The sequence below is a fragment of the Gobius niger genome (genome assembly GCF_951799975.1).
Source record: "Gobius niger genome assembly, chromosome: 1".
NCBI classification, from domain to species: Eukaryota; Metazoa; Chordata; class Actinopteri; order Gobiiformes; family Gobiidae; genus Gobius; species Gobius niger.
Genome location: NC_136852.1, coordinates 70,397,438 through 70,424,322, shown reverse-complemented (window position 1 = coordinate 70,424,322; position 26,885 = coordinate 70,397,438). Strand labels below are relative to the sequence as shown.

The 26,885-nt window shown below is 44.8% G+C and overlaps 1 protein-coding gene and 1 long non-coding RNA gene across 3 annotated transcripts in view; one reads left to right on the top strand and one right to left on the bottom strand.

Annotated features, from left to right (window-relative positions):
• LOC306959830 (netrin receptor UNC5C-like) overlaps positions 1-15,892 on the top strand; it is a 529,449-nt gene extending 513,557 nt beyond the window's left edge. For both annotated transcript variants that reach the window (XM_079552054.1, XM_079552055.1), the window contains 4 exons: positions 1,916-2,065; positions 2,146-2,310; positions 8,316-8,494; positions 15,725-15,892. In XM_079552054.1, coding sequence (XP_079408180.1) covers positions 1,916-2,065; positions 2,146-2,310; positions 8,316-8,494; positions 15,725-15,887 — 657 coding nt within the window. In that variant the 3' untranslated portion in view covers positions 15,888-15,892. The remainder of the gene's footprint in view (positions 1-1,915; positions 2,066-2,145; positions 2,311-8,315; positions 8,495-15,724) is intronic.
• The window catches only part of LOC306960777, a 590,186-nt gene that overhangs the window by 301,013 nt on the left and 262,288 nt on the right, over positions 1-26,885 (bottom strand). The window lies entirely within an intron of this gene.

The window sequence follows — 26,885 nt, the reverse complement described above, 5'->3', positions numbered from 1 at the left end:
AGACTGGTTTTCCTCCCTTCTGTCAGGCTGTGGCTAATAGTAGCTCACCACCACCGAGTGTGGAGTGAATTTCTACATAAAAGAAAACAACTATTAAAACTACACACAAGTATATGCACGATCCAAGTAAATGTCGTCTATACATTTTCTTCTTCTATTCTTGCACCTCTTATGATCCACTCACTTCATCAGAATTTTAAATCACATCCACTGCTTTGAAAAGGCATCTCCCTCCGTATCTTTATCTGAAATCATGAATAAGAGTTTGCTCTCGTCTCACCTCGGAAAGTCGGACTAAAAGAGGGTTATTTGTGCTGAGGTAAGCGGGATTTTAACATCGTAAATACGAGGTGTTAAGGTGGGATTTTTATTGACATTGGTGCTAGTTGGAGCGTGGGCGGTTCAAAGGGAAGCGTGTTTACAGCCGAGATGCAGATGTAGGAGGATATAAGCAGGGATGGGTTATTGATGTAAACAGTGGGAGGTTTACATTAGAGAAGCGCTGCGGAGACGTATGTATGGGAGTATGGCACTGCTCAGAAAGTTGGTAAGAGTGGGAACACTGGGTCTAATGTGAAAAAAGGGAGATTGAAGAAACACACGACGGCAATGAGGAGATATGAAAACACTCAAAAATGTATCGTTGACTTAAATTAACCATCGTCCTACACACACTTCAGACTGCATGGTGGGTCAGAACTGATTGTGTTTGTAAAGTGCCATGTAAAGCACTTTAAATTATCCTCTTTCTTTAATTAAGAATGGCAACTTTACTGGGAGAAAGCTTTAGATTTAAGACATTATGGTTTAAAGTGGGGAAGTACTGTATCTCTAATAAGAATTTTAATTAAAGGATGGCTTTGAGTTTGACTTTTGACCAGAACCAAATGGATTATCAGTCTGTAACAGTATGTGCCGTAGCCCTGAGCTCATACATCAGCCTAAGTGCTGTTGAGGAGAGGCTGTTTTTGACCTGGACTGTTTTCTTGGAGCTGGAACAAGTTTGTCTGAACAGGCTGTTCATGTTTCTGCCTCTGGGGCGAGGGAGGGAGGGAGGGAAGGAGGGAAGTAGGAAGGAAGGAAGTAGAAAGGAAGGAAGTAGGAAGGGAGGGAGGGAGGGAGGGAAGTAGGGAAGTAGGAAGGGAGGGAGGGAAGTAGGGAAGAAGGAAGGAAGGAAGGCCAAGTAACGTAATGACAGTCTGTGGACTGAACCAGGACCAGGTCAAGGGAGCCCAATCCAATCCCTTCCTTCCTTCCTTCTGGAAATGGATGATGGAGGATGAAGGGAGGGAGGGAGGGAGGGCGGGAGGGAAGGAAGGAAGGAAGGAAGACATGAACTCCCACCCCTCAGTCTGTGAGTGGCCCGATACTGGTAAAATTGGGAAATGATTGGCTGATGGGAGGCCAATCCAATCCCTTCCTTCCTTCCTTCCTTCTGGAAATGGATGATGGAGGAGGAAGGAAGGAAGGAAGGGAGGAAGGGAGGAAGGGAGGAAGGGGATGGGATTGGATTGGGCTCCCTTGACCTGGTCTTGGTTCAGTCCAAAGACTGTCTTCACGTTACTTGGCCTGTCAACTACATGCTTTTACAAAGTCATGAACTCCCACCCCTCGGTCTTTTAGTGGCCCGATACTGGTAAAATTGGGAAATGATTGGCTGATGGTTCTTCTTTTGAACAGAAAAGAGGAGCCTCTGACCGGCCAGGCAAGATATGATGGATTCTCATCATCATTTTGAGTTTAAAGAACAGTTTAGTTTGGAGCCCAAAGGAGGGTCAAAATGTGTATTTAAATAATAATAATAAGAGTATTTTAGATCACAGAGAGCTTTCTGGCTTCACTTCATGATTGTACAGGATGGTTGACTCGTATGTGGAGGGTTTTTCATTGTTATGTCTCCGTGGTCGCGTCGCAGGAGGTGCTTCAGATGGAGACGCAGATGGGGGGGAAGCTGCTGGACGAACCAAAGACGCTCAAGTTTAACGACAGCACTCACAACCTCAGACTGTCCATCCACGACCTGCCTCAGCCGCACTGGAAGAGCAAACTCATCGCCAAGTACCAGGTAAAGACCACACTGCACAGAAAGAAATCTAAAACTGAACTTTCCATGGTCTTTATCTCATCATCGTCTGTGCTTTGTAGGAGATCCCGTTCTACCAGGTGTGGAGCGGCGGCCAGAGGAGCCTCCACTGCACGTTCACCCTGGAGAGGCTGAGCTCGTGCTCCACCGAGCTGAGCTGTAAGCTGTGCGTGAGGCAGGTGGAAGGAGAGGGGCAGATCTTCAGCATCGCCACCACACTCGAGGAGGTCAGCGGCATTTTCATTCAAGGCCCCATGTCATTTCACACAGATTGATTCCCCTTTATAAATGCAGCTTTTTTTTCACTCTCTGGAAGCACGCACATAGAAGTTCTCAGATGATCCCCACCAATTCATGTCAATGGATGAGAGCTGCTGTTTCACCAAAAGGGGGCGCTATAGTGTCTTAGATGTTGCTCCCATCTATGAGGAGAAGACCAGTTCCATTCCAAGCAAGAGGCTTTGGTAAATCCCCAGATCTATAGGATACATTTCCCAAAGTTTAGTCCCTCTAGAGAGGTGGTAGGCAACGTCAGGCCCGGGGGTCAAATCCGGCCCTCCACCATGAAGCCTCTGGCCCTCAAGATGATTTTGAGGAATATTATTACCCAAATCAGAGATCAAATGCCTGTTAAAAACCTCTTACACCCCACTCTAAACAAGTGCATTATCTCCATTTCGGCTTTACTCAAATCTAAAAGCTTCTCGACTGGAGAGCTTGGCCATTGTAACACCTCATTTGAAAGCTAAGACCTGCAAAACTGATTTTTGTTGTTGTTGCATTGTCGCAGCGTTTTTGATTACATTTTTGATGCTTTTTTGTGTCGGTTTGGCTGCATTTTCTTCACCTTTTGCCCCTTTTCTGTGGGTTTTTTGTAGGATTTTCGCTGCGTTTTCATTGTTCTCGTCATGTTTTTGTCGCTTTGATGTTGCTTTTTTCATTACTCTTTACTTTTGCCGCATTTTTTGTCACTTTTTTGTTGCATTTCATCCTCCCTATTTCGACGCTTTATTCAAGAAGCTTTCAGATTTGAGTAAAGCCGAATTGGAGAAAATGTGCTCGGTTCAGGTGGGGATTAAGAAGCTTAAATGCTCTTGAAATGTGATTTAAAAAAAACTGTCAATCCCTTGAACATTTCTGAAAACCCATTTAGGTCATACATGATGTGTAACACTGTTATTTGTAGAAAGTGATGCTTTACTTCTTGCGACAATTGGAGGGTCCGGCCCTTGGTCTTTGGACGGTGAAGAAAAACGGCCCGACACCGAGCAAACTCCCCAACCCCTGCTCTATAGATGTCGGTTGTTCTCCGAGAAGCCAAGCAGGAAAGAGGGGAGGAGCCAGAGATGATGTTCTTAAGTCAGTGGGTTCAGTATTGCCATGGCTCTGTTCAATCATTCATATATGGGGGGCGAGAGAGGTCTCACATCAGAGAGAAGGCACAGCAGCAAGAGATCAGAAGGTCACTGGGCCTTTGCTTTTTTACCAGTGAGAGTTCTCCCATGAGGTATCGGAGCGAGGCCATCAGACTTTGTGGAAAATCTAAGTTTCTTTTCTTGAAGGAGTGACCATTCACATATAAACTTTCACCTGGAAAGAAAGAAATTGTCTGATCTTCATGATAAGCTGTGTAAATATTGTTTCTTCATAGATTCACATGGAGATTTGTAACTTCAAAGGCCATTCTCTCATTGTGGCAACATCTCCACTACCGTAATGTTTGGACTATTGAGCACACCTGAATATAAGCCACACCAACTAAAATATAGGCTCCAAGAGATCGGTGGCCTTCAAGTACATTTACATTTCTAAAAGTGTGCATTTTTAGGGTCAATCTTGTCCCTCTGCATCCCCTAACCAAAATATGTTCCCACAGCTCTGACTGCCGTCCGTCCCGGGACAGTGGCCGCATTTCGAGCCGCCCTCCTCAGCCCTGTCTGCACACACGGTCCGGGACTTTCAAAGCCGCTCTGTGTGTCGCATAGCAGGGGCCGCGGTGAATAGTTCGAGGCTGACTTTTGATTCATTTAGCCCACGCTGCGCCTCCATAATATCTCCGCGGTGAGAGATTTCCTCTGCTTTTATTTGGCACCCAAAGCCTCGTTACAGGAGCGGGAGGGCATCCTGCTGCCCCCGCCTGCAGGCAGGGCTAGATCTTAGAGGGAGACAGCGATCGGGTTTGCCACCGGTCTTGTTATTGTGCAGATGAGTTTGGTACGTCCAAAAAGAACCGCATGAGCTTTAGGGTTTGGAGCTGTTGTTGTGTCTTTCTCATGTCGGAGTTCTTTCATTAGAAATACAATAGCTAAGTGTTTTTGGACCCAGGTACATTGTAATTGATAACATTGCACAATATTCAGTATATAGCCGTAAAAATCGATCAATTAGGCGCACCGTTTGAAAAAAAAAAGTCCGGAAGTTATGGTACTTATAGGCACATTCTCACAATCTCCAGTCCTGATCCAGGTCTGATTGATTGAGTTTGGAAGCCCAGAATTTTTACAGATTTTTCCCACATAAAACTAGCTAATCCGAAAACCCATCCATCCATTTTATTCCGCTTTATCCGGGGCCGGGCCTCGGAGGCAGCAGTCTGTTGGGTCATCAGCTGTGTATATAAGACCAGTGCTCAGTCTCAAAGACCTAACTGATAGTTGATACAACAACAAATCAAAAGAAAAAAAGGTCCAGTTGAAATATTAAATTTTTAAGCAGTCTGAGCAGAGATGCCCAGACTTCCCAGTCCACATACACCTCCTCCAGCTGTTCTGGGGGGACCCTGAGGCGACACCAGGCCAGCTTGGAGACATAGTCCCACCAGTGTGCCCTGGGCTTTCCACCAGGTCTTGTCCCAATAGGACATGCCTGGAACACCTCCCGCGGGAGGCGACCAGGAGGCTCCGAAACAGATGCCCTAGCCACCTCAGCCGGCTCCTTTAGACGTGAAAGGAGCCAGGTCTGAGGTCCTACTGGATAACTGAGCTCCTCACCCGATCTCGGAGGGTGCGCCCAGCCACTCTGCGAAGAAAGCTCATTTCGGCCGCCTGTATTCGCGATCTTGTCCTTTCGGTCATTACCCAGATCTCATGACCATAGGTGAGGGTGGGAACGTAGATCGATCGGTAAATCGAGAGCTTTGCCCCCGACTCAGCTCCCTCTTCACCACAACAGTCCGATACAGCGACCGCATCACTGCTGACGCCGCACCGATCCGTCTGTCATTCATTCATTTCATTTCATTTATTAATTTATTTCAATGGGACAGTGCATATTAATGAACAGACAACTACTGCTGTAAATATGCCGGATTTAGCTCAAGGCTAATTTCCATCCGCAGTCCCATGAGGTCTATCGATCTCGTGCTCCATCCTTCCCTCACTCGTGAACAAGACCCCGAGATACTTGAACTCCTCTACTTGAGGAAAGGAGTCCAGACCGACCTGAAAATGGGAAGCACCTTTTTAATCCAATAACCCTCTGAGCAAATCTTTGTATTTAAGGTTTAAATCAGGACTCCACAGCAAAAGTTTGAAATCCAAAGTGGATGTAGTGTATGGCCTTAATAATACACTGAACTACGTCATGCATTATCCATATCCAGGGAGAACTCGCTAACATCTGTTCCACCCACACTCTTTAACACCCTGTTACATTAGCGTACAGTACGAGCCCTGAGCGAGGCGCGCTGTGACTGACAGGCGCGGCGATGGCTTCTGAAGGGGGTGAAGGCGGATCGGGGCTGTGTTTGTCGATCCTTAAATAAAATATGGACTCCTTTGTGCTGAACAATAGACTTGGACTTGGTGTTGATCGCGGCTGACATGCCTCGCGCATTAATCACTGTGTCTTAGGTGGGGGGGAGTCCGGGCTCTAAGTGGACTCCTAAACACCAATCATTTACATCAGCGCTGGCAGCCGCTGGTGTCGGTGCCAGCTTCGTTAGAAAGACGAGAGACGAGGGGAGGAGAGAGGGGAGGACAGAGAGGAGGAGAGAGGGGAGGAGAGAGGGGAGGAGAGGGGAGGAGAGAGGGAGAGAGGGGAGGAGAACGAGGGAGAGAGAGGAGGAGAGAGGGAGAGAGGGGAGGAGAACGAGGGAGAGAGAGGAGAAGGGAGGAGAGAGGGGAGGAGAACGAGGGAGAGAGAGGAGAAGGGAGGAGAGAGGGGAGAGAGAGGAGGAGAGGGGAGGAGAACGAGGGAGAGAGAGGGGAGGTGAGGGGAGGAGAGAGGGAGAGAGGGGAGGAGAACGAGGGAGAGAGAGGAGAAGGGAGGAGAGAGGGGAGAGAGGAGGAGAGGGGAGGAGAACGAGGGAGAGAGAGGGGAGGAGAGAGGGGAGGAGAACGAGGGAGAGAGAGGAGAAGGGAGGAGAGAGGGGAGAGAGAGGAGGAGAGGGGAGGAGAACGAGGGACAGAGAGGGGAGGTTAGGGGAGGAGAGAAGGGAGGAGAAAGGATGAGAGGGGAGGAGGAGAGAGGAGCGGTGAAGGGAGGAGAGAGGGGAGGAGAAAGGACAAGAGGGGAGGAGAGAGGAGGAGAAAGGAGAGGTGAGGTGTGGAGGAAGGATGATAGGGGAGGAGAGAGGATAGGAGAGGGGAGGAGAAAGGATGAGAGGGGAGGAGAGAGGACAAGAGGGGAGGAGAGAGGAGGGGAGCGGAGGAGAGAGGGGAGGAGAAAGGATGAGAGGGGAGGAGAGAGGACAAGAGGGGAGGAGAGAGGATAGGAGAGGGGAGGAGAGAGGGGAGGAGAAAGGATGAGAGGGGAGGAGAGAGGACAAGAGGGGAGGAGAGAGGAGGGGAGCGGAGGAGAGAGGGGAGGAGAAAGGATGAGAGGGGAGGAGAGAGGATAGGAGAGGGGGAGAGGGGAGGAGAAAGGATGAGAGGGGAGGAGAGAGGACAAGAGGGGAGGAGAAAGGATGAGAGGGGAGGAGAGAGGGGAGGAGAAAGGATGAGAGGGGTGGAGAGAGGATAGGAGAGGGGGAGAGGGGAGCGGAGGAGAGAGGGGAGGAGAAAGGACCAGAGGGGAGGAGAAAGGATGAGAGGGGAGGAGAGAGGAGGGGAGAGGGAAGGAGAAAGGAGGGGAGAGGACGAGAGGGGAGGAGAGTGAAATCAGAAGTTTCGTTCGAGATGCCGTTGCGGCTCGCCTGGATGATCGGCGAGAGTAGCTGACGCAACGGGGGCGGGGAAAAAAGTCTGAAGACCATCCACCGCTCCACGTGCAGAGAACAGCAGGAGCGGCCTCAGATCACGCAGCGTCTCGTTCAGATATTGCGTTCATTTAAAGTTTATCCTAAATAAAAGTAAATTGCCTCCTGCTCTGTTTCCTTTACTCCAGAGACATCATTCTTCATCAGAGGAAACCATTTGTTTGTTTGTTCAAGTTTGTGAGATAAAACACGTCCTTTTAAATCACAAGTTGTTCTGTAAGAGCATCAAACATGAGCTCTATTTTAGGGGCGATACAAAACTTTAATAGTTTCAGTCATAGTTTATTTGTTCAGATCTAAAGAGGAGAGAGGAGGCGTTTTCCCGTCATGCACGGGGCCGTGGAGCCGCTGCAGTACCTTTTGGAGAGATGCAGCGGCTGATCCAGTCGGCTGGTCTCGTTGGGGTCTCACGATCTTTCCGTGCCCCACGTGCCCGTGACATCAGAGCCCGTCTGGAGCAAGTCGGACAGAAATCTAACCAGCATGCACCGAGCATCTGCAGACGGCTATCAAAACTACGTCCGTCTGGCTCATCAAAGCCCTGCCTCATTATTGCGCCCTAAAAATAATCTTTGAAGAAAAAGTACATTTGGCCCTGATTCAAGGAATCTTTAAAACAAACTAAAAAAAATGACTCCCCTCAGAGTTGTCATAGGAGGAAACATCTATCTTTAGAAACAATAACATTCTTTGGAGCCAGACTTTTAAGTTATTATTAAAGTCCCCATAGGATTCCATATTGTTTAGGGGGTAACTCTATGCTAAAGTTGCTTTTCGGGTTGGTTCAACTACTAGGAGGGAATGGCTTGGTATTATTTTAGTACAAAAATAAACAGAAAATAAACTTGCATTGTAATTGTTTGAAACTGTTACATACATTTGATACATACATGCACAATATATTTGAAATGACAGCAGATTCATTCATATTATTATTTTTTTGAACAGAACCACCTACACAGTGCCATAAATGAAAGCATGTTTAGCCCCAGTCGTGTCTGACCGTTTCTGCCCTTGCGTTGCTGTTGTGTGCAGGAGGTCCAGTGCATAGACACGTCCCTGATGGATCCAGCCAGTAGCATCACCACTCTGTTGGGCCCCAGCGCCTTCCGCATCCCCCTGTCCATCCGCCACAAGCTCTGCAGCAGCCTGGACGCCCCACAGACCCGCGGCAACGACTGGAGGATACTGGCTCACAAGCTCAACCTCGACAGGTAAACTAGCACGATGCGGCGACACTACTTCCGCTAACCTGAAGCTGTGAGCGCAAGTGCTTCACGTCCTATTCATTTCCTTTGGGGATTAGCCTAAACCTGTTCGAACAGTCATATTTGCAAAAGATTATGTGGCACATGAAGAGTTCCTGGATGCATATTGAATACTTATAGGAAACGTTTGTGTTTATAAAGGCAGGAGAACTTGTCATGAAGCTAAAGGCTCACGTGCAATAATTAATCAAAAACTGATCCCAAAAAAAACTACATAAAATAAATAACTCTACACATAAAGACACCCAAGAAATTTAAATATCAACTTGAAGCCCACACAATTGAATTAGCAAAGCAGTAGGACAAAATACTAAGGCTATGGTGTCTTAAAGAGGGGTATTCTGCTTTTTTTCAATCACATAGCACCAGTCTATAGCACACTACAATGATGATGAAACCTTCTGTTGGTCTGTAAATGCAGTAAATTAGAATAACTGCCTTGTATAAAATTGCTCTCTCAAAATGGCTGTAGCGAAAGTCTTGAAATAGGCCTCTGTCTCTTTAAGAACCTCTGACCCTTTCAGACACGCCCCCTCCACACGCTGTCTGTGGCATCAGTGGGGAGGGGGTTCTGCTGAGGAGCAGTGGTTGGTTACTCGGCTGGTGACGAAAGCTCGGAGGCGTCTCCAGGAGGTGGGGGCGTTCCTAGGAGGACTCAGGCAAACCTATCCCTAAAATGGCCGCCATCAGAGTTTTTACAGATTACTCAAAAATACGTGAATGTGCCAAGGCAACACTTCAGGCATGTTTTTAATGAGGGAATGACATAATGATGTAAAGCTTGAAAAAGTCGATTTTGCACAATACCCCCCCTTTAAGAAGGTTGTGAAAGCCCCAAAATCATAATAATGGACCCACTAGAAGCACAAAATTCTGTATTTGTGCTGGATTGACCCAAGAACAGAAAATAATAAGAATGATAATACATTTTATTTATATTGCACTTTACATTTCAAAGAAACCTCAAAGTGCTACAACAGATGAATAAAATCAGATAAAAACAAAATGATCATTGACATAGTAAGACAAAGCAAGCAAGAGCAAAAACAAATTAGTCAAAGGCTACGTATAAACTTTAACAGACTAATAGGCCTTTTTAAATAAATGTGTTTTCATTTTTTTTTTAAAGACCTCAACACTCTGGGGACCCTCAGGGATACTGGCAGGGTGTTCCAGAGTCTAGGGGCAATTGCCTTAAAGGCCCTATCTCCCACTGTGGAGAGGTTGGTCACGGGCTGGTGAAGGGTGTGGATGGAAGTGGACCGTAAGCGCCGCCTTGTGGTGGTGTGTGGGGTAACCAACTTAGTGATGTTTGCCGGGGCTGCTCCATGGACACACTGGTATGTGAAGAGGCAGATTTTATAGTGGATTCGGTCATATTTGCGCCTCCCTGTCAGGATCCTGACGTGCTGGAGCTTCAGCAGGCTCTTACCAGGGATCCCGACGAGGAGGGCATTGCAGTAATCCCGCCTGGAAGAGACAAAGGCATGTATCAGTTTCTGAGCGTCTGACTGTGAGAGGGAGGGGCCTTCTCTGCATATCAGTCACCTTAAATCTCTCTTTAAAACTTAAAAACCTGGTTAGAAATCCGGGAGGGATGATCACAGACACAGACTTGAACAGCCGTATTAAATCAACAACATCAGAAGCTTTTTACCATCTAAAAGCAAGGCCAACATCAAAGGTGTAGAGCCCGATCTTCCACCTGGCGCAACAAGCCGAAGTTGGAATCCTGCGTACAAACAACTGTGCGCCAGTGCTTTTGTCGATAGCCCCAAGGCATGATGGGTAATCGAGAGAGTCGGGATGTTTCCCGGTGGGCCTGCGGTACCTTTGGGCTGCCAGAAAAAAAATCTATTTATAATGGACTCTCACAGTTGTTCTCTTCCAGGCCCAAAGGCTTTCACTGGGCTTCAGCAGGAGCCCGGGCTGCTGTTTTAGACGGAAATAAAGTTACACACACGTTTTTTTTTTGTCATGTAAATCATTCAAATAGGCCTAATGAGGGGTTGAAATCAGGAAGGACAAGAAAAAAGGCAGGTGAAGCAAAAAAGACAGAATGAAAGCCAGTAGTGACCAATGTATAAAAAGTGCATTATTAATGTCTTTGTCATTTGCATAACTCAAAGCTGACTGTGGAGACGTGTCAGGCCCAGATTATGTGTGTAGCGATCGATGTGAAATGAGGTATTTCCACTACACAGCGCCTGCAGTTGTTGTGGGCGGAGCTCCCACGGAACAGCCTGAAAGGTTTTGTAAGCTGCGATGAGAACCAATGTGGGCAAATGCTGCCTTTTAGTGGGGTTTATGGAATCATTCAGAGGTGTCAAGGCAAATAGTAAAGGAACGAAGCAGCTAAAAGACGACTATGAAGGGAAGCAACGTGGAAAAGTTTCGCTAACACCAGCTAAAAATGCGCTAACACCAGCTAAATGCTACCATCGGTGAAATCCCGATGATGTTGTGAAATATAAAATCCCTATCACCTGCAGGTTAATAGTGAGGGCAGTCCTCTCTCTCGTTTGCCAATATGGGGGGAAACGGTCTGTTTTACTGTGGCCACAGCAAAAGGTCGGTGCCAAAACGTACGTACGGTGATAAGCTCGCCTAACCAAGTTGACCAGACACTGGGCTGGGTCTGCCAGTAAACACTCTATTAGAGAAAAAGCAGGTCGGTTGTGTTAGAGCAGGGGTTCACAAACTTTTTTGGCTGGGACCCCAAAATGGACACAAAGACAACTCAGGACCCCCATTGTATAAAGTTATTACTTCTTGCGCTACTTTAGGGAAGAAAAACATTTTAAAGAGGGGGTGTTATGCTTTTTTCAATCACATAGCACCAGTCTATAGCACACTACAATGATGACCAAACCTTCTGTTGGTCTGTAAATGCAGTAAATTAGAATAACTGCCTTGTATAAAATTGCTCTCTCAAAATGGCTATAGCAAATGTCTTGAAATAGGCCTCTGTCTCTTTAAGAACCTCTGACCCTTTCCGACACGCCCCCTCCACACGCTGTGGGTTTTGCTGAGGAGCAGTGGTTGGTTACTCGGCTGGTGACGAAAGCTCGGAGGCGTCTCCAGGAGGTGGGGGCGTTCCTAGGAGGACTCAGGCAAAACTATCCCTAAATTGGCTGCCGTCAGAGTTTTTACAGATTACTCAAAAATGCGTGAATGTGCCAAGGCAACACTTCAGGCATGTTTTTAATGAGGGAAGGACATAATAACATGATGTAAAGCTTGAAAAAGTCGATTTTGCATAATACCCCCCTTTAAAATCAATGTATCTAAACAGTTTATTTTTAATTATTCAATGGATTTCACTAATTATAGGCTGGTTTACACTAAAAAGGTACTAAAACCAGTAGCATTTTATTTTTAATTTTAATCTTGATATCATTTGGAGACCCCCACCCACGGCCTCGAGACCCCCCCATAATGGTAACCACAGTTAAATCACTTTTTATCATACTGAGAGGGTATTTATCCCTTTTCTGTGGAAGCATGGACAGACTTGAATGGTAGGACTAGCGCAGTGTCTCGAGTTCATGTCTCCGGGTCCCTCACTGATGGTAAATAAACATCTCCGGTATAAGACATCCAGACTGCTGCCTGTTCTTCATCTATCCTCTCAAACACCATTGTTAATTCTCTAACAGGATGAGGCGCAGTGTGCTACAAACAACGCTGACTACAACGAGCACTTGCTACTTCTGCCACATCCGTCACATGGATTGATTCTATCTCCCTTCCTATAATTCCATCTAACCGTGAAGCACTTTGAGTTGCCTTTTGAACGAAATGGCGCTGTATAAAAATTGCCTTGCCATATTCGCTCGTAAACAAACGCCTCGCCTTCTCCCTCTTGACCGAACATTAGTTTCTGTGACCGAGCGTCTCATGCTAGGCCTCCCTTTGTGCGTGTGCGTCTGATAAGCACACCCCGTGGAGGCCCTTTATGTCCACCACGCTCACATCAGCAGCCCCTTTCTTCCTCTTAGGTTTCTCTACGGCCACGATAACGCGCGGCGGATAACACATGAATGGGAGCGTGCATATCCAAGTGTCGTGTGAAGATGTTTTTTTTTTTTTTGAGATGGCAGCAAAAAAGGAAAGGTGGAATAAAGGCGTCTTATTTCAAGCTTTATCAATAGAGGGGGAATACATGTGGCTGTAAACAACGCGTTCCGAAATATTAGGCAAGTGAGTCTTTGTTATCATGATGTTATTTTCACACACAACTCCAAAGTGTGAACATTTAGGCGATGAGCTAATGTGTCATAAGAAGGAGGAGTGGCCAAATTATTATGCAGCTCCTTATCGACAGTTAAACATAGATGGGAGCTACATCACTTTAGCTGAGTCCCTGCTCCCTCTGGGTGAAAACAAAAGGAGAATTAATGCGGCAGCAGATAGGAAATGTCGGTTCATTTCTCGTTTTGGGGATAAAATATTCCAAACCAGTGTCAGAACCACAGGAAAATGGCCAGTCTTGCTCACGAACTCATCAGTTCACTGTCAGAAAATGATCAGGAGGTGTTTTATTCTCTATGGAAATATATAATAGCTAGGTTATCGATTTCTACTGTCGGTCAAGGGTCAGTATTGGGTCAGTTTTGTTCTTTAAGTAAGACAGAAGGTTTAGTTTACCTGCTTTACTAGTTTTGATCACTTCCTGTGAATTAAAAAAACAACTTGGCTTTGAGTGAATGTCCACCCCTTACAGACGAAGCAGTGATGTGTATGTTCATGGTTCATGAAAAAAATCTTAATCCAAGTAGTTAGTGCTTTCCACTTCTGTACAATTTAACACAACTCTATTGAACACTCCTGAAATTGACCAGCCATCCATTTTCTTCCGCTTTATCCGGGGCCGGGTCATGGAGGCAGCAGTTTCAGCAGAGATGCCCAGACTTCCCGATCCACACCTCCTCTGGTGTTCTGGGGGGACCCAGAGGCCACACCAGGCCAGCTCAGAGACATATAGTCCCACCAGTGTGTCCTGGGTCTTCCACGAGGCCTCTTCCCAATAGGACATGCCTGGAACTACTCAGGCCAGGAGGCATCCGGAATAGATGCCCTAGCCACCTCAGCTGCTCCTTTCGACGTGAAGGAGCAGCGACTCTACTCCGAGCTCCTCCCGGGTAACTGAGCTCATCTCGAAGGGTGCGCCCAGCCACCCTGCGAAGGAAACTCATTTCGGCCGCTTGTATCCGCGATCATAGGTGAAGATTCTATCCCGATGCTAATGCGCTGTATTAGCGGTGGCGCAGTGGTTAGCGTGCATGCCTCACAGAAAGAAGGTCCCGGGTTCGATTCCCACCCGGACGGGGCCTTTCTGTGTGGAGTTTGCATCTTCCCCCCGTGTCTGTGTAGGTTTCCTCCGGGTACTCCAGTTTCCCCAACCACTAAAAACATGTACAATAGATTCCCACCTAGGGCCAGGAGGATTGTGGGTTGTCGCAGCAAGATGAATATTAGGTTAACACTTATGCAGAAGTACAAGAAAAAAATATACTTCCTTCTTTATCTGTGTTTGAAAGTTTTTGAATAACTGCGACACATTGGGAACTTAAAAAACAAATTGATATTCGACTTTTTAGCGTGTTTTGAAGGCGTGTTGATAAATGATGCACATAATGTCGAAGTTATATATGGCTCCTTAATCTTGTATTTCTGCGCCGCGTCGTTTGGAACGCACTGATTCATGCAGGCGACATGAGCACAACGTTTAGACAAAACGCTTCTCAGAGACATTTGCAAACAGTAAAAGAAAAGTAACTAAGTATGTTGCCTCATCACTCCTTTAGGAAACTACGTGTTTTGTTACTACGATACTTTTTTATGAACGTATCGCTTTTATTACATCATAGACATAATTCAGTTCTGTGTATTAAAAGCCAGTTTGAAGAGATGAGTGTTTAATCTGGACTGAAAAAGGGTCAGGTCCATGAGACTCAGGGCCAACAATAAAATAACATGTTTTCCAAATTAACAAATCATATACAGTAGTTGCAAATTAAGGTCGGATATCAAAATAAACTCTTTAAATGCAAATTCATTTTACTGGCTTTTTAATGGCCCCTCCTTGAACCACCATCTTAACGTGGTGGAGGGGTTTGAGCGCCTGAATGATCCTGGGAGCTATGTTGTCAGGGGCTTGGTGCCCCTGGTAGGGTCTCCCAGGGCAAACTGGTCCTTGTTGATGAGTCAGACAAAGAGTGGTTCAGAAGCTCCTTATGAGAGACCAACAGGCCCGGTTATTCGTGAGGCCGTCCTTCCGTGGACCCACCACCTGCAGGAGGAGCCAAAAGAGGCTGGTGCAATGTGATTTGGGCAGCTCCAACAGCCCCCAAGACCCGGCTACGGAAGTGGAAGAAGATGGATGGATGGATGGATGGATGGATGGATGGATGGATGGATGGATGGATGGATGTTTGATTGATGATTATGGTTGATGGATGGATGGATGGATGGATGGATGGATGGATGGATGGATGGATGATTATGATGGATGGATGGATGGATGGATGGATGGATGGATGGATGTTTGATTGATGGATGTTTGATGGATGGATGTTTGATGATTATGGTTGATGGATGGATGGATGGATGGATGGATGGATGGATGGATGGATGATTGATTGATGGATGTTTGATGGATGGATGTTTGATGATTATGGTTGATGGATGGATGGATGGATGGATGGATGGATGGATGGATGGATGGTTGATTGATGATTATGGTGGATGGATGGATGGATGGATGGATGGATGGATGGATGGATGGATGGATGGATGGATGGATGGATGGATGTTTGATTGATGGATGTTTGATGGATGGATGTTTGATTGATGATTATGGTTGATGGATGGATGGATGGATGGATGGCTGGATGGATGATTGATTAATGGATGGATGGATGGATGGATGGATGGATGGATGTTTGATTGATGATTATGGTTGATGGATGGATGGATGGATGGATGGATGGATGGATGGATGGATGGATGGATGGCTTTCTAATGCGTTGCTGCTTGAAATGAGTACCACGTCACTCTTTCCTGTGGGGCTTCCGGGTTGTTGAAGTGGTGATTTTGCGCTGTCACAACCTGACAAGTTGAGGACTTGTGCTCTAAGCATGTTTAATTTCCAAAACTGTCTTCCTTCCGCAGATACTTGAACTACTTTGCGACCAAGTCCAGTCCGACGGGGGTGATCCTGGACCTGTGGGAGGCGCAGCATTTCCCTGACGGAGACCTGAACGAGCTGGCCGCCGTGCTGGAGGAGATGGGCCGCCACGACAGCGGCCTGGGCGCCATGATGATGGAGCACTGACCACAGCGCCTTCATCACAGTTGCCGCGGCAACATCAGGGCCTCCCCGCCGGAATTCACATAATTTATTATCCGCGGCCGGTCCAGAGGAGGGAAGTGAACGGTCCCCACGGACAGCCGAGGAAGCTGGGAGATCACCGCGGCGACGCAGGGGGCTGAGGACGTCCCGACTAGAATCAGGAACAGAGACTTTCACGCCTAAAGAAAGGGTGTGGTAACATTTATGTGATCGACAACAAAAAGGAACAGAACTAAAGGACTAGGTTCATCATGTACAACGGCAAATGTTACAGAGTACATTTTACTCTGTTTGGAGAACAATCTACCCGAGGTGGGAGACTCCAGGCAAATTACTTGACTTACATGACCAGTGCTTCAAAAACACTTGACTGAGACTTGCCTGTTTGCGACTTGAGACTTAACGTGGACTTGGCACCAGTGACTCTCAATGACTTTCTTTGACATTATATTTATTATTGATTTGAGTGAAACTGTTGAAAGACGACAGGATTCATTGCGTAAAATCAGCACATCTGTTTACATTTGGTAATTAGCCACATGCTTTTTCAGTTTCCCGACGGAGCGCGTCTAATCAATACAGCGGGAAAAGGCAGGAGGAAATGTGTGCTTCTTTAGATGCATTAAAAGTTTTATACAGAGAGTGAAGAGATGAAGATTCATAACAGACTTCATAGATGTTTATTCAGACCAGGAAAGGTTTGAAACAATGAGCAGAGCAGCCTCCAGAAGAAAAAGAAGTAGTAGAAGAAGAGCTGGATTCATTGACAAAAATCTTGGGGCCGGTTCGGTGTTTTAAGGCGTTCACACAAAAGTTACAGCATTCAGAAGCTACTTTCTGCATCTGCATAGAGCCCAGTGACAGTGACTGAAGACTGAGCACGGGTGAATCCGAGCATACAGGGGCTGGGGCATTACAGGGGAACCCCTGACTGAACAACTGTTAGAAACTAACAAAAATAAAAATATCATTTTATATTTATCATTAGGACTCTAAACGTCCCCATGCCTTAAATGCTGTCCCAGTTAATTTGTACATATACTGGAACATTCAAAATATATATATATATATATATTTTTTTAAAAAAATTGTCGCTGCTCCTTCACGTCTAAAGGAGCAGCTGAGGTGGCAAGGGCATCTGTTTCGGATGCCTCCTGGTCGTTTCCTTCGTGAGGTGTTCCAGGCATGTCCTATTGGGACAAGGCCTTGTAGAAGGCCCAGGACACGCTGGTGGAACTATGTCTCCGAGCTGACCTGGTGTCGCCTCGGGTCCCCCCAGAACAGCTGGAGGAGGTGTGCGTGGATCGGGAAGTCTGCTGAGACTGCTGGCCCCACGACCCGGCCCCCAGATAAAGTGGACGAAAATGGATGGAGATGGATGGATGGATATTTTTTGTATTTTGTCACGATTGAATATACACTATAAATCCAAATCCATTATATTTAGAAAAGTTTGCTTTTAGCCGGAATTTTCAAAAATTTTGAAAAGAAGAATTAATAGTCCAACAGTGTAAATTAGGCTTAACGCCGACGTTTGCGACTTGAGGTGACTTGCGGCTAACACAAAACTTGACTTGACCCCATGACCAATTGACTTGGACTTGCTTGGGACTTGGACTTTCATGACTTGGACTTGACTCGAGAATTGCATTTAGTGACTTTCTCCCACCTCTACAATCTACCCACATGACAGCACATCAGCACATCGTGTTTAGTGCCACGTTATTGTCACGGTTTGACCTACAGTACAAAACTACGGAGAGTAAAATCAGTGACTCTGAGTAGATGGAGCTCATATGTAGGAACTCCAAACAGAGCAGAATGCACTCTGGGACATCGGCTGCACGGTGCGGCCTCGGCGGATGTGATGGAGTGTGACTTCAGGTAAAATCAATAGTAATTGGGACAGCGGGGCAGACGGACCACACGCCCACTTCACCGTGTGCACTGCTGGGTTTTCTGTGGGGCGGGCGAGCGGTCGCGTCAGGTCAGCACTCGGAGGATAATCCCACAGCGAAAAGATACAGTGGCTTATAAAAGTTTGTATTTTGTATTTTTTTTTTTTACATACATTAAAAACAGAAAAAATCCTCACTTTATTTTTGTTTATATTTGAACATTCATTTTTCCCATTGATTTGTTCTGACTCAAAAAAAACATTTACTTAACTATCTCGAAAGTGTCTCCAAATGAAGTGGTAGCCAAATAGCAGCAAAAAATAAAGTATATTTAAAAAAAAAAGAAGAAAAAATAGAAATCTCGAAAAATATGGAATGGCATTTGGGTCAAAAACAAAAAGGCTTTTTCTCAGCGTCTGCATGTGTGCTAGAAAAACTAAGTATTTGTTGCTACAGGTATGTTGATATATTGACTTTGAATTGAGTTTTTTTTTAAATATAATATATTTTATATGTTTTATAAAGTGTGTGGGGGTCAAAGCCCATTTTTTTGCCCAGGGCACCAAATTGACTCTAACTTCAAATCATAACGCTGCTCAAGAAGTGACTTCCTGTTTCAATCCAGCACACCAAAATAAAAGCACACAGCTCGTCTCATTGATCAGCTCAGCAGGTACTTTAACATTACAAGAATATAATTTAGTTTTAAGGCTCCTTCCGAAACGAGCAGATTGGTAAGAGCTCTTACGCCAAACCGGATGTGCGTCAGTGTCCGCCATGATAAGAAGCTTCCGAATTGGGCTGTTAGTTAGGAAGGAGTAAGGGAAAGGAGCCACAATGCTAACTATCATGGCCACTTTAGCCACGTTAAAGAGCCGCGTCAGTAAACAGATTAAATGAAGACAGTTTGTACTTTTGTTTTCATTTAGTAGAAACTTAAGCCGCATTATTTGCTACTGTAGCTTTATGAAACAGCTGTTGAGATAAAATAACACTAAAGGGAAATGTGACGGATAATTTGGATTTTCCTTAAATGTCTTTGTTTGGACACTGTTGTTGTTGGACACTATACAGTAGGGGGCGACATGCACCAATAACTTTAAAGAAGAAGAAGAACAGCTGTTGGTGATGTCACTTCCCCTTCCTCTGGGTAAGGACGGTCGAATTGGGCTAATGCTGCTGAAGCTCTAGTTCACTAACTGCGTAGAGATCTAACAGTCGACCCCATGAAAGGTTAAGGATTAGTTGTTAGTGTTTGTGCTTAGAGGCTATAATTTGATGAACAGTCTTTTGTCTGTTGACAGGCAGAAAGAAAGTTGAACTAATAAGATGGTGCTTTTATTTTGGTGTGCTGGATCGACACAGGAAGTCACTTCTTGGGCGGCGTTGTTATGATTTGAAGTTATGCACGGAGTCAATTGGCTATGGCCAGCCATAACTACTGACCATAGTGTTAAATTTCATTGACAAGAAAAAACTAAATATGCAGGGTTTCCACGGGGCATTAAAAAGAAGTCATTCAATTAATTTTGCCATCATTAAAAAACATTAAATTAAAGCATTAATTCTAATTCTATTGGAAAATTATGATATCGCTCAATAATTTTTACTGTATAAGTTTGTTGAAAATACCAAATGATGGTCAAGCTGCAGTTTTGGCTGAAATTGACCACATTTTTTTGCTCAAAAGTTTCCCGTTTTGTCCAGTTCCACTGACACTGACATTTAAATATGCAGCAATTTATTTTTTTCTGTCATTAAAGTATAGCATTTGGGCATTATAAAGCATAAAATTTGACTTCTACCTGTATAAACGCTGATATGGCATAATACTTCTGTTTACAATTGGCAACAAATGAATCTTTTTTTATATTTATTTTATTTTTTAGAGTCTATGTAAAAAAAAATATGGGAAATTCATTCATTTTTAGAGCAGGAGAGCTTTGACTGTTGAGTGCCACATGATTATTTTTCATAATTCAAACCTGGCGAACAATTCCCAAAATGTCAAAATCGAATATATATCTTTTAAAAGCCACTGTTCATTTTTTTTGTTTTGCTTCGTAATTTCCCTCCCATGTTCATTCAGTGAGTTCTGCATCATTCTTTGGTCACTAGCGCCATCCTGTGGCCTTTGTTATCGCAACAGCATTTTCAGAGAATCCATGTACATATTTCTATCATATATCCACATATTTTGCCCGGATATTCCTATATTTTTCTTATCATTTCTTTTTGTATCATTTGTACATGTATCTCATTCCAGAGTATGTTTTTAGGAAGATGTAAAAAAAAATAATATTGTAACATATATCGTTTGCTTTTGGAAACGCCAAGTTAAACTGAAAAAAAAAAAGTGCTTTATGAAAGGACGGGGAATATGAAAGCGTTCTATGGCCATATGAATACGGACATCAGGTTTGCAGATGAGATTGCTCTGCCTGGAGAAAGAGAAAAAAACTAAAAAAGCGGTGTATTTTTGTTTTTTGTTTTTTTCTGTAACAATCAATTTTTTGGAGTAAAGCAGAAATACGTCGTGTCCTGGGGATTAGGGCAACGTGTTTCAAGACGGGCATTTAAGTTAAGGCGCATTATGGTCTGGTTTAAAGCCACACTGTGGAAAATTCCTGATTATACTGTATGTTTTACATCACAAGAGTAGAGCTGGGTACCGTTTTAATTTTTCGACACCATTCCACACTTTAATGATACCTGCATTTCGGTACCGGTGTCTTAACGGTACTTTTTCTGATACCAATGTTATTTTAATTGAATTTAAATATGTGTATGAAAAGTATCGTTCAGGAGAAAGAACACAGGCCGCAGCAGTGTCACCTACAACTTCATTTTTGAGCAGAATTCCCACTTAAGCGTTGATAAAAAGAGAGAAAGGACATTATTACCTCCTGAGCTGCAGAGACAGACCCACATCAGGCCCCGTTTTACGTCAGATAAACTTTTCTAAACACACTGAGCTGTTCGACAAACCGAAAACGCTCCACACGTCAAAGATCTGCTACATGAAAATGGCTAATGCAGAGTGAGCGCTCACTTAATCCACAAACAATCTTTGACCCTGATTGGCTCCGGTGAAGCTGGAGTTAGAAGTAACTTCAGGCTCTGCGGGGCTAAAGCTAAAGGCAAATTTATTTATACAGCACATTTTATGCACAAGGCAACTCAATGTGCCTCACAGCAACACCAAAAACACAAAAAAACAATTCACTTCAATCCAATCAATACCATCAGTTACCATAGGCAACAGTAAATAGGCACGTTTTCAGCCTGGGCTTAAACATAGTCAGTAAATAGTCGATGTGTTTCTTGTTGTCACTGCTTTTCTCCTTGTCTAAGAAGTTTAGTTTCTTATTCAGTCCTGGTTTAGTCCTGGATTTTTCTGTAAGTCCTGTCTTAGTCCTGGTTCAGACCGCGGCTCTGCCATCTCTAATAATGACTCAAGTGTTAGTAAGTTATAGCTTTGCTTTGCTTTAACCTCTTAACCTCCACCTGAATTGAACACATTTTCCTCAGTTCGACTTTAACAAAATCTAAAAGCTTCTTGAAAAAAGTGTCGAAAACATCAGACGAAAACAAGGATACAATGTGACAAAAAAGTGACAAGAAAGCATTGAAAACTGAGCCCAAAAAAAAGCCACGAAAGAGCAACAAAAAAAAAGCAACAAAAATGTGATGGAAAAAGTGGTGAAAAAGTGACGACACCGCGGCAACAATGCGAGGAAAAAGATCCTCCTAGATCAGTTTTTAGGTCTTGTGAGGCGTTACTCTGGCCTATAGGCTGTAACCTTTCAGATTTTGGTATAGCTGAACTGGAGAAAATGCAATTGGTTAAGGCGGAAGTCAAGAGGTTAAGAAAACACCTGCATTTGCGCTGAAGCTGCTCATGAGTTCAGAGAAAAAGTACCGAAAAAGAGCACAGAAAAAAGTTTCCGATGCCGCCCCCTACTGGAGCTTTCCGGTCGGTACCAAGTAGATACTGTTTAACGGTACCCAGCAACTAAACTGTCAGAAAATGCAACTATACAAACGTGCCATGCTGACAATGGCTTCTATCGACTTGCATTTGAATTTTAAAGGGGATTTTGGAAGCATGGGGAAAACGATGAGTATTTATTCGACCTTTAATTTGCCAATCTGCGCCATGAAGCCCCCCCATCCACTGTACCTTTAACACACAAAGGCACAGCTATATATGCCTAAAGTATCGGCATCATACCTACTTTGTGAACCTTTGCATTTATACTTACTCATTGTACTTTTAGTTTTTCTGGTCTTTCACTGTTGCCCTGATCCCCTCACTGTCTATGGAGCCGTTCTGCTTTACCTGCTGCCGCCACCGGAGGGCGCTGCGGCCGCGCACGCCGAGGAGACGATCCTGAACCCTGTTGCTTTCTGTTCACTGCTGTCTGTGAAGCGCAGTGAGCGAGCTGTCCCCTCCCAGCAGAACGCCTCCTCGTCCAGGGTATGGGGGGGGGGGGGGGGGGGGGCATTGTAACATGAACTGGAGAAAAAAATGTGTAGCAACCAAGCAATATGGTAATGGCTAATGATCACACAGGAAAGAAGAAGCATCAGTTTATAATGGCTTGTTCTAAATGTTTTTTTTTTGCTGTTTCCAGATAGACTAGCGCCCTCTGCTGGCGATGGGTATTGTTACATTTTAAAAAAAACAAAGGCCGAGAGGTTTTTTCATGACACGTACTTTATTCTTTCTCAAAGAACCACAAAAAGGGGTCAGAAAACACTTAAAGAGGGGGTATTATGCTTTTTTCAATCACATAGCACCAGTCTATATCACACTACAATGATGAGCAAACCTTCTGTTGGTCTGTAAATGCAGTAAATTAGAATAACTGCCTTGTATAAAATTGCTCTCCCAAAATGGCTGTAGCGAATGTCTTGAAATAGGCCTCTGTCTCTTTAAGAACCTCTGACCCTTTCAGACACGCCCCCTCCACACGCTGTCTGTGGCATCAGTGGGGAGGGGGTTCTGCTGAGGAGCAGTGGTTGGTTACTCGGCTGGTGACGAAAGCTCGGAGGCGTCTCCAGGAGGTGGGGGCGTTCCTAGGAGGACTCAGGCAAACCTATCCCTAAAATGGCCGCCATCAGAGTTTTTACAGATTACTCAAAAATATGTGAATGTGCCAAGGCAACACTTCAGGCATGTTTTTAATGAGGGAATGACATAATAACATGATGTAAAGCTTGAAAAAGTCCATTTTGCAAAATAACCCCCACCCTTTAATAGAAGCCGGTCAGAATATAGAGTGGAATAAGAAGTTTATAAATATTGTAGCGCAAAGTAATGAAATACTAAATCAAAATTGATATTCTGAATCCAAAGCACGTTCTTGCCTCTTCTACCAAATGGAGCCAGTCGTTTTTTGTACGTTATCTTTTTATTCATAGTTTTTTTTTTAGATCATTCAGTGTTGTTTTTGTCAAAATACAAAATAATGATGAAACATTAGTGAGTTGTGGTTGATGAGATGGAAACGTTAGAAAGTGGTTGGTCAGACGTGACAGAGTCTGAAAGTCTCCCCCCCTGGCCGCGCTCAGGTCTGAGCGAGTGAGGAACTGTCACAGGGACTTTTCTCTGATGCGTTGATGCTTGCGAGATCGGGTGAGGAGCTCAGTTACCCGGGTGGAGCTCGGAGTAGAGTTGCTGCTCCTTCACATCGAAAGGAGCCAGCTGAGGTGGCTCGGGCATCTGTTTCTGTCTCTGAGCTGGCCAGGTGTGGCCTCGGGGTCCCCCCAGAACAGCTGGTGGACGGGTGCGTGGACCGGGAATTCTGGGCATCTCTGCTCAGACTTCTGCCTCCGCGACCCGGCCCCGGATAAAGCGGAAGAAACTGGATGGATGGATGTTGATGTTTGCGCTGTTAATAAACAACCTCGAAGCGATGATCTAAGGATGAGGAGAGGCCATTCCCAAGTCCTGTGTGAACCTTAATGGCCGCTCTATCTCCTCCTACGCAGCCTGTTCCTTAAAAGGGTAAAAGGGCAGGATGCCCTGCTCTCGAGGATTGGGCGGAGCCTCCACAGAGCTCCAGAGCTTGATTGACAGGCTCCGGAGCCAGTCAATACACTGAAAATGCTTCCAAATTTCAGGCTGATAAACAGAAACCAGTGTGGTTAAAAATATTTCACCTCCCCCAGCGTGGTCACATGGGTCATGGTGATTTTTAGAAAAAGAAAAACTCTTTGGAGCCAGGCTTTTAAGCCTTTTTGGGACGTTTGAAGTCCCATAAGAATCAATGCTCCTAAGTGTCTCTTGGAGTCGCCCCTGGAGTCAGCGCGTTCCTCGCCCATTGGTTTGAGCCTAGAACTAACTTTTAATTTGTTCTACTGTTTTCATTATTACTACTATAATTTGTCCCCCCCTTATGGCCACTTATTGTTTTTTCTTCCATTTGAAATGACCCTATTGTACATGTTTTCAGTAGTGGGTAAAGCCGGGGAGAGCCTGGGACCCAACATAGTTCTGTGTGAGCGTTATCAGCCATTACCGTGTTACTGGTTGCTACCGAGGTGTTCAAAGTAACTAATGTAAAAGCTCTTTTGTTTTCTATCTGCAATGTACAGTCGTGATTCTGACTTCCTGTTAGCGCTAGTTTGTATGTTTGAGCTCTGTTTGTAAAAGCGTTGTCGACTATGCAAACCTGCCAGTGGGTTCTCCTTGTAGACGTGTGCGAGTAGAGCCGTGCGTGCTTGTAAGTGCATTCTTATTGTTTCTGATTAGGGGAGGGGTGATTCGGTCAGGGCCGGGGCGGCGGCGGAGGGATCTATTTTTCGGCACGCTTTGTCAGTCCTGCTCAGTCTCAGAATGCTCGCCTCGACCCCCCCCCACCCCCACCCCTCTCTAAATGTTCTCTGTACAAAGTGTAAGAAAGAATTTTTAAGATGATTAATAAATTATATTTATAAGCAATGCTGCGATGGACTCTGGTGTGTGTTTTTCAGAAGACATGTTTAGAATACACAGTTTGAGTGAGGATTTGTGGTATTTACGGCTCTTTAATGAAGCCAAAAAGAAAAATCATGCTGCTGATTCATTCACTCATTTGCACAGAAGTACGTATTTTGATTAAAATGACTCATGCTGCTTACGGAAGGATTCATTTCACCTTTGAAAATGTGTGCCGTGAAGTTGGAAAAATGCTCTTTGTTTGAAAGTAAAGGTGCTGTGCTAACCACCCATACAGCTGCCGGGTCACAAAAAGGTCAATTGACCTTTCGCAAAAGCCCCGCCCACTTAGTTACTGTTGCTACATTCGTCAAACTTTCCGATGCTGCTGCTAAAGTGACTGTGTTAGTGACTCTAGTTGAAGCAATAAATCCTCCAGATCGAGGCCAAGTTACAGTCTGCAGCAGAGGGAGATATTCGTAAGGATTAAACAACTCGGAGCCGTGCATTAGACGGTTATAATGCACGACGCGGAGTCAAGAACGGCTCCTCGTTGTTTAATCCGCTTATACCAGGGTCCCACAAACGTAAAGTTTATAATATTTTTTTTTTTCATTTACTAAAGTCACTAAATATGCCAGACTACAGGACTATTTTGTGTGGGTTATTAGCCTTAACTGAGTGCATTTTCTCCAAATCAAAAAGTTTCGTACGGCCTCCAGGCCAGTGTCACGCCTCATTTGAAAGCTAGGGCCTACCAAACTGATCTATGTTTTGTAGCTCTATTGTGGCTTTTGTGTCACTTTCTTGTCATTTTTTTGTTACAGTTTTCATCCTTCTTTTCATCTCGCTTTTGTTGCTTTTGGACATTTTTTTTCCCCAAGAAGCCTTTAGATTTGGTTAAAGCCGAACTGGTGAAAATGCACTCTGTTCAGGCAGGGGTAAAGGACCTGGTTTAGGTAGCTATAGCATCTTAAAGAAATAAGAATAAAAAATGACAGCCTCTTGATGTTTTGGCACACTGGCATGACGATAAAACTGAAGAAGAAGAAATGCATATCGTTTGGTATCCTTTGGTATTTTGTCATCATCATTTTCTTTAAAATATGTACGGAGGGAGATTTTTCTTGAGCCAAAATGACCTGTTAAAGACTGGACTGGACTGGAGCACAACAGAACTACTTCTCCTTCCCCAGGTCCCTGACATTTTATCACCCATAGGAATGCCCTCACTGAACTACGGTAACTCTACTAGCCAACCACATGAAACTTCCAGAGATTTATTTATTAAACGTCAATTAAATGAACTTTATTACACTTTATTCGTCTTTTTCATCGAATTGACTTGAACAAAACAACATCAGGACTAAAGCAAAAAGCAAATGGAACTAAATGAGGAAAATCGTTGCTGAAACTGAACTTTTGCTCAGCTTTGCTTTAGGGTGAGATTGTTGTTGGTTAAAATGAAGCTAGGCGTTAATTCAACCTGGGAGACGATTTTTAGCATCACATACCTCCAGCCAATGATCGCTTCCGAGAGGGCCACACCTCCACCTCAGCCATCAGCGTAAGAGCCGCACCTCCATAGCAGCCAATCATCGCCCTCGTCCCGCTTTTAAGCCCCAGCAATCATGGTTCGTTCGCTTCCCAGCTGCGCCGCGACCCGCCTCCACCCCATCTCCGCCTCTTCCATCCACGGCTTCTCCCTGCTGCATCCTCACGGGTCTCCCATACCACCACCAGTGTCCAGGCTCCGGGGGAAGACATCCCTAACTACAAGCTGTTCATCCATACTCACTTTCATACATCGATGTTACCGCCGGGGTCTGATCGCCAAAACTAATACACATGTCAATAAATCTTCCTAATCGCTGCTTTTGTCTGTTTGAGTCTATCCAGGTTGAAATGAGACAATAATGAGAATTTGACATTTTTTAACATTTTGTGCAGCCCCGAGATCGATCCTTTGAAAATACGCAGTGGTTAAAGTGGGATTTGGGAGGTGGGGGAACTTCAACAACCATTAGGATACACGCTACATTTTATATTTTTATGTACTTATGTACTGACATGTAGTCATGGGTTCTGAACAGTATATAGTATTCATACTGCACAATACAAGGTATTTGATGCTGTAATTATTTTAGTCTCCAATAT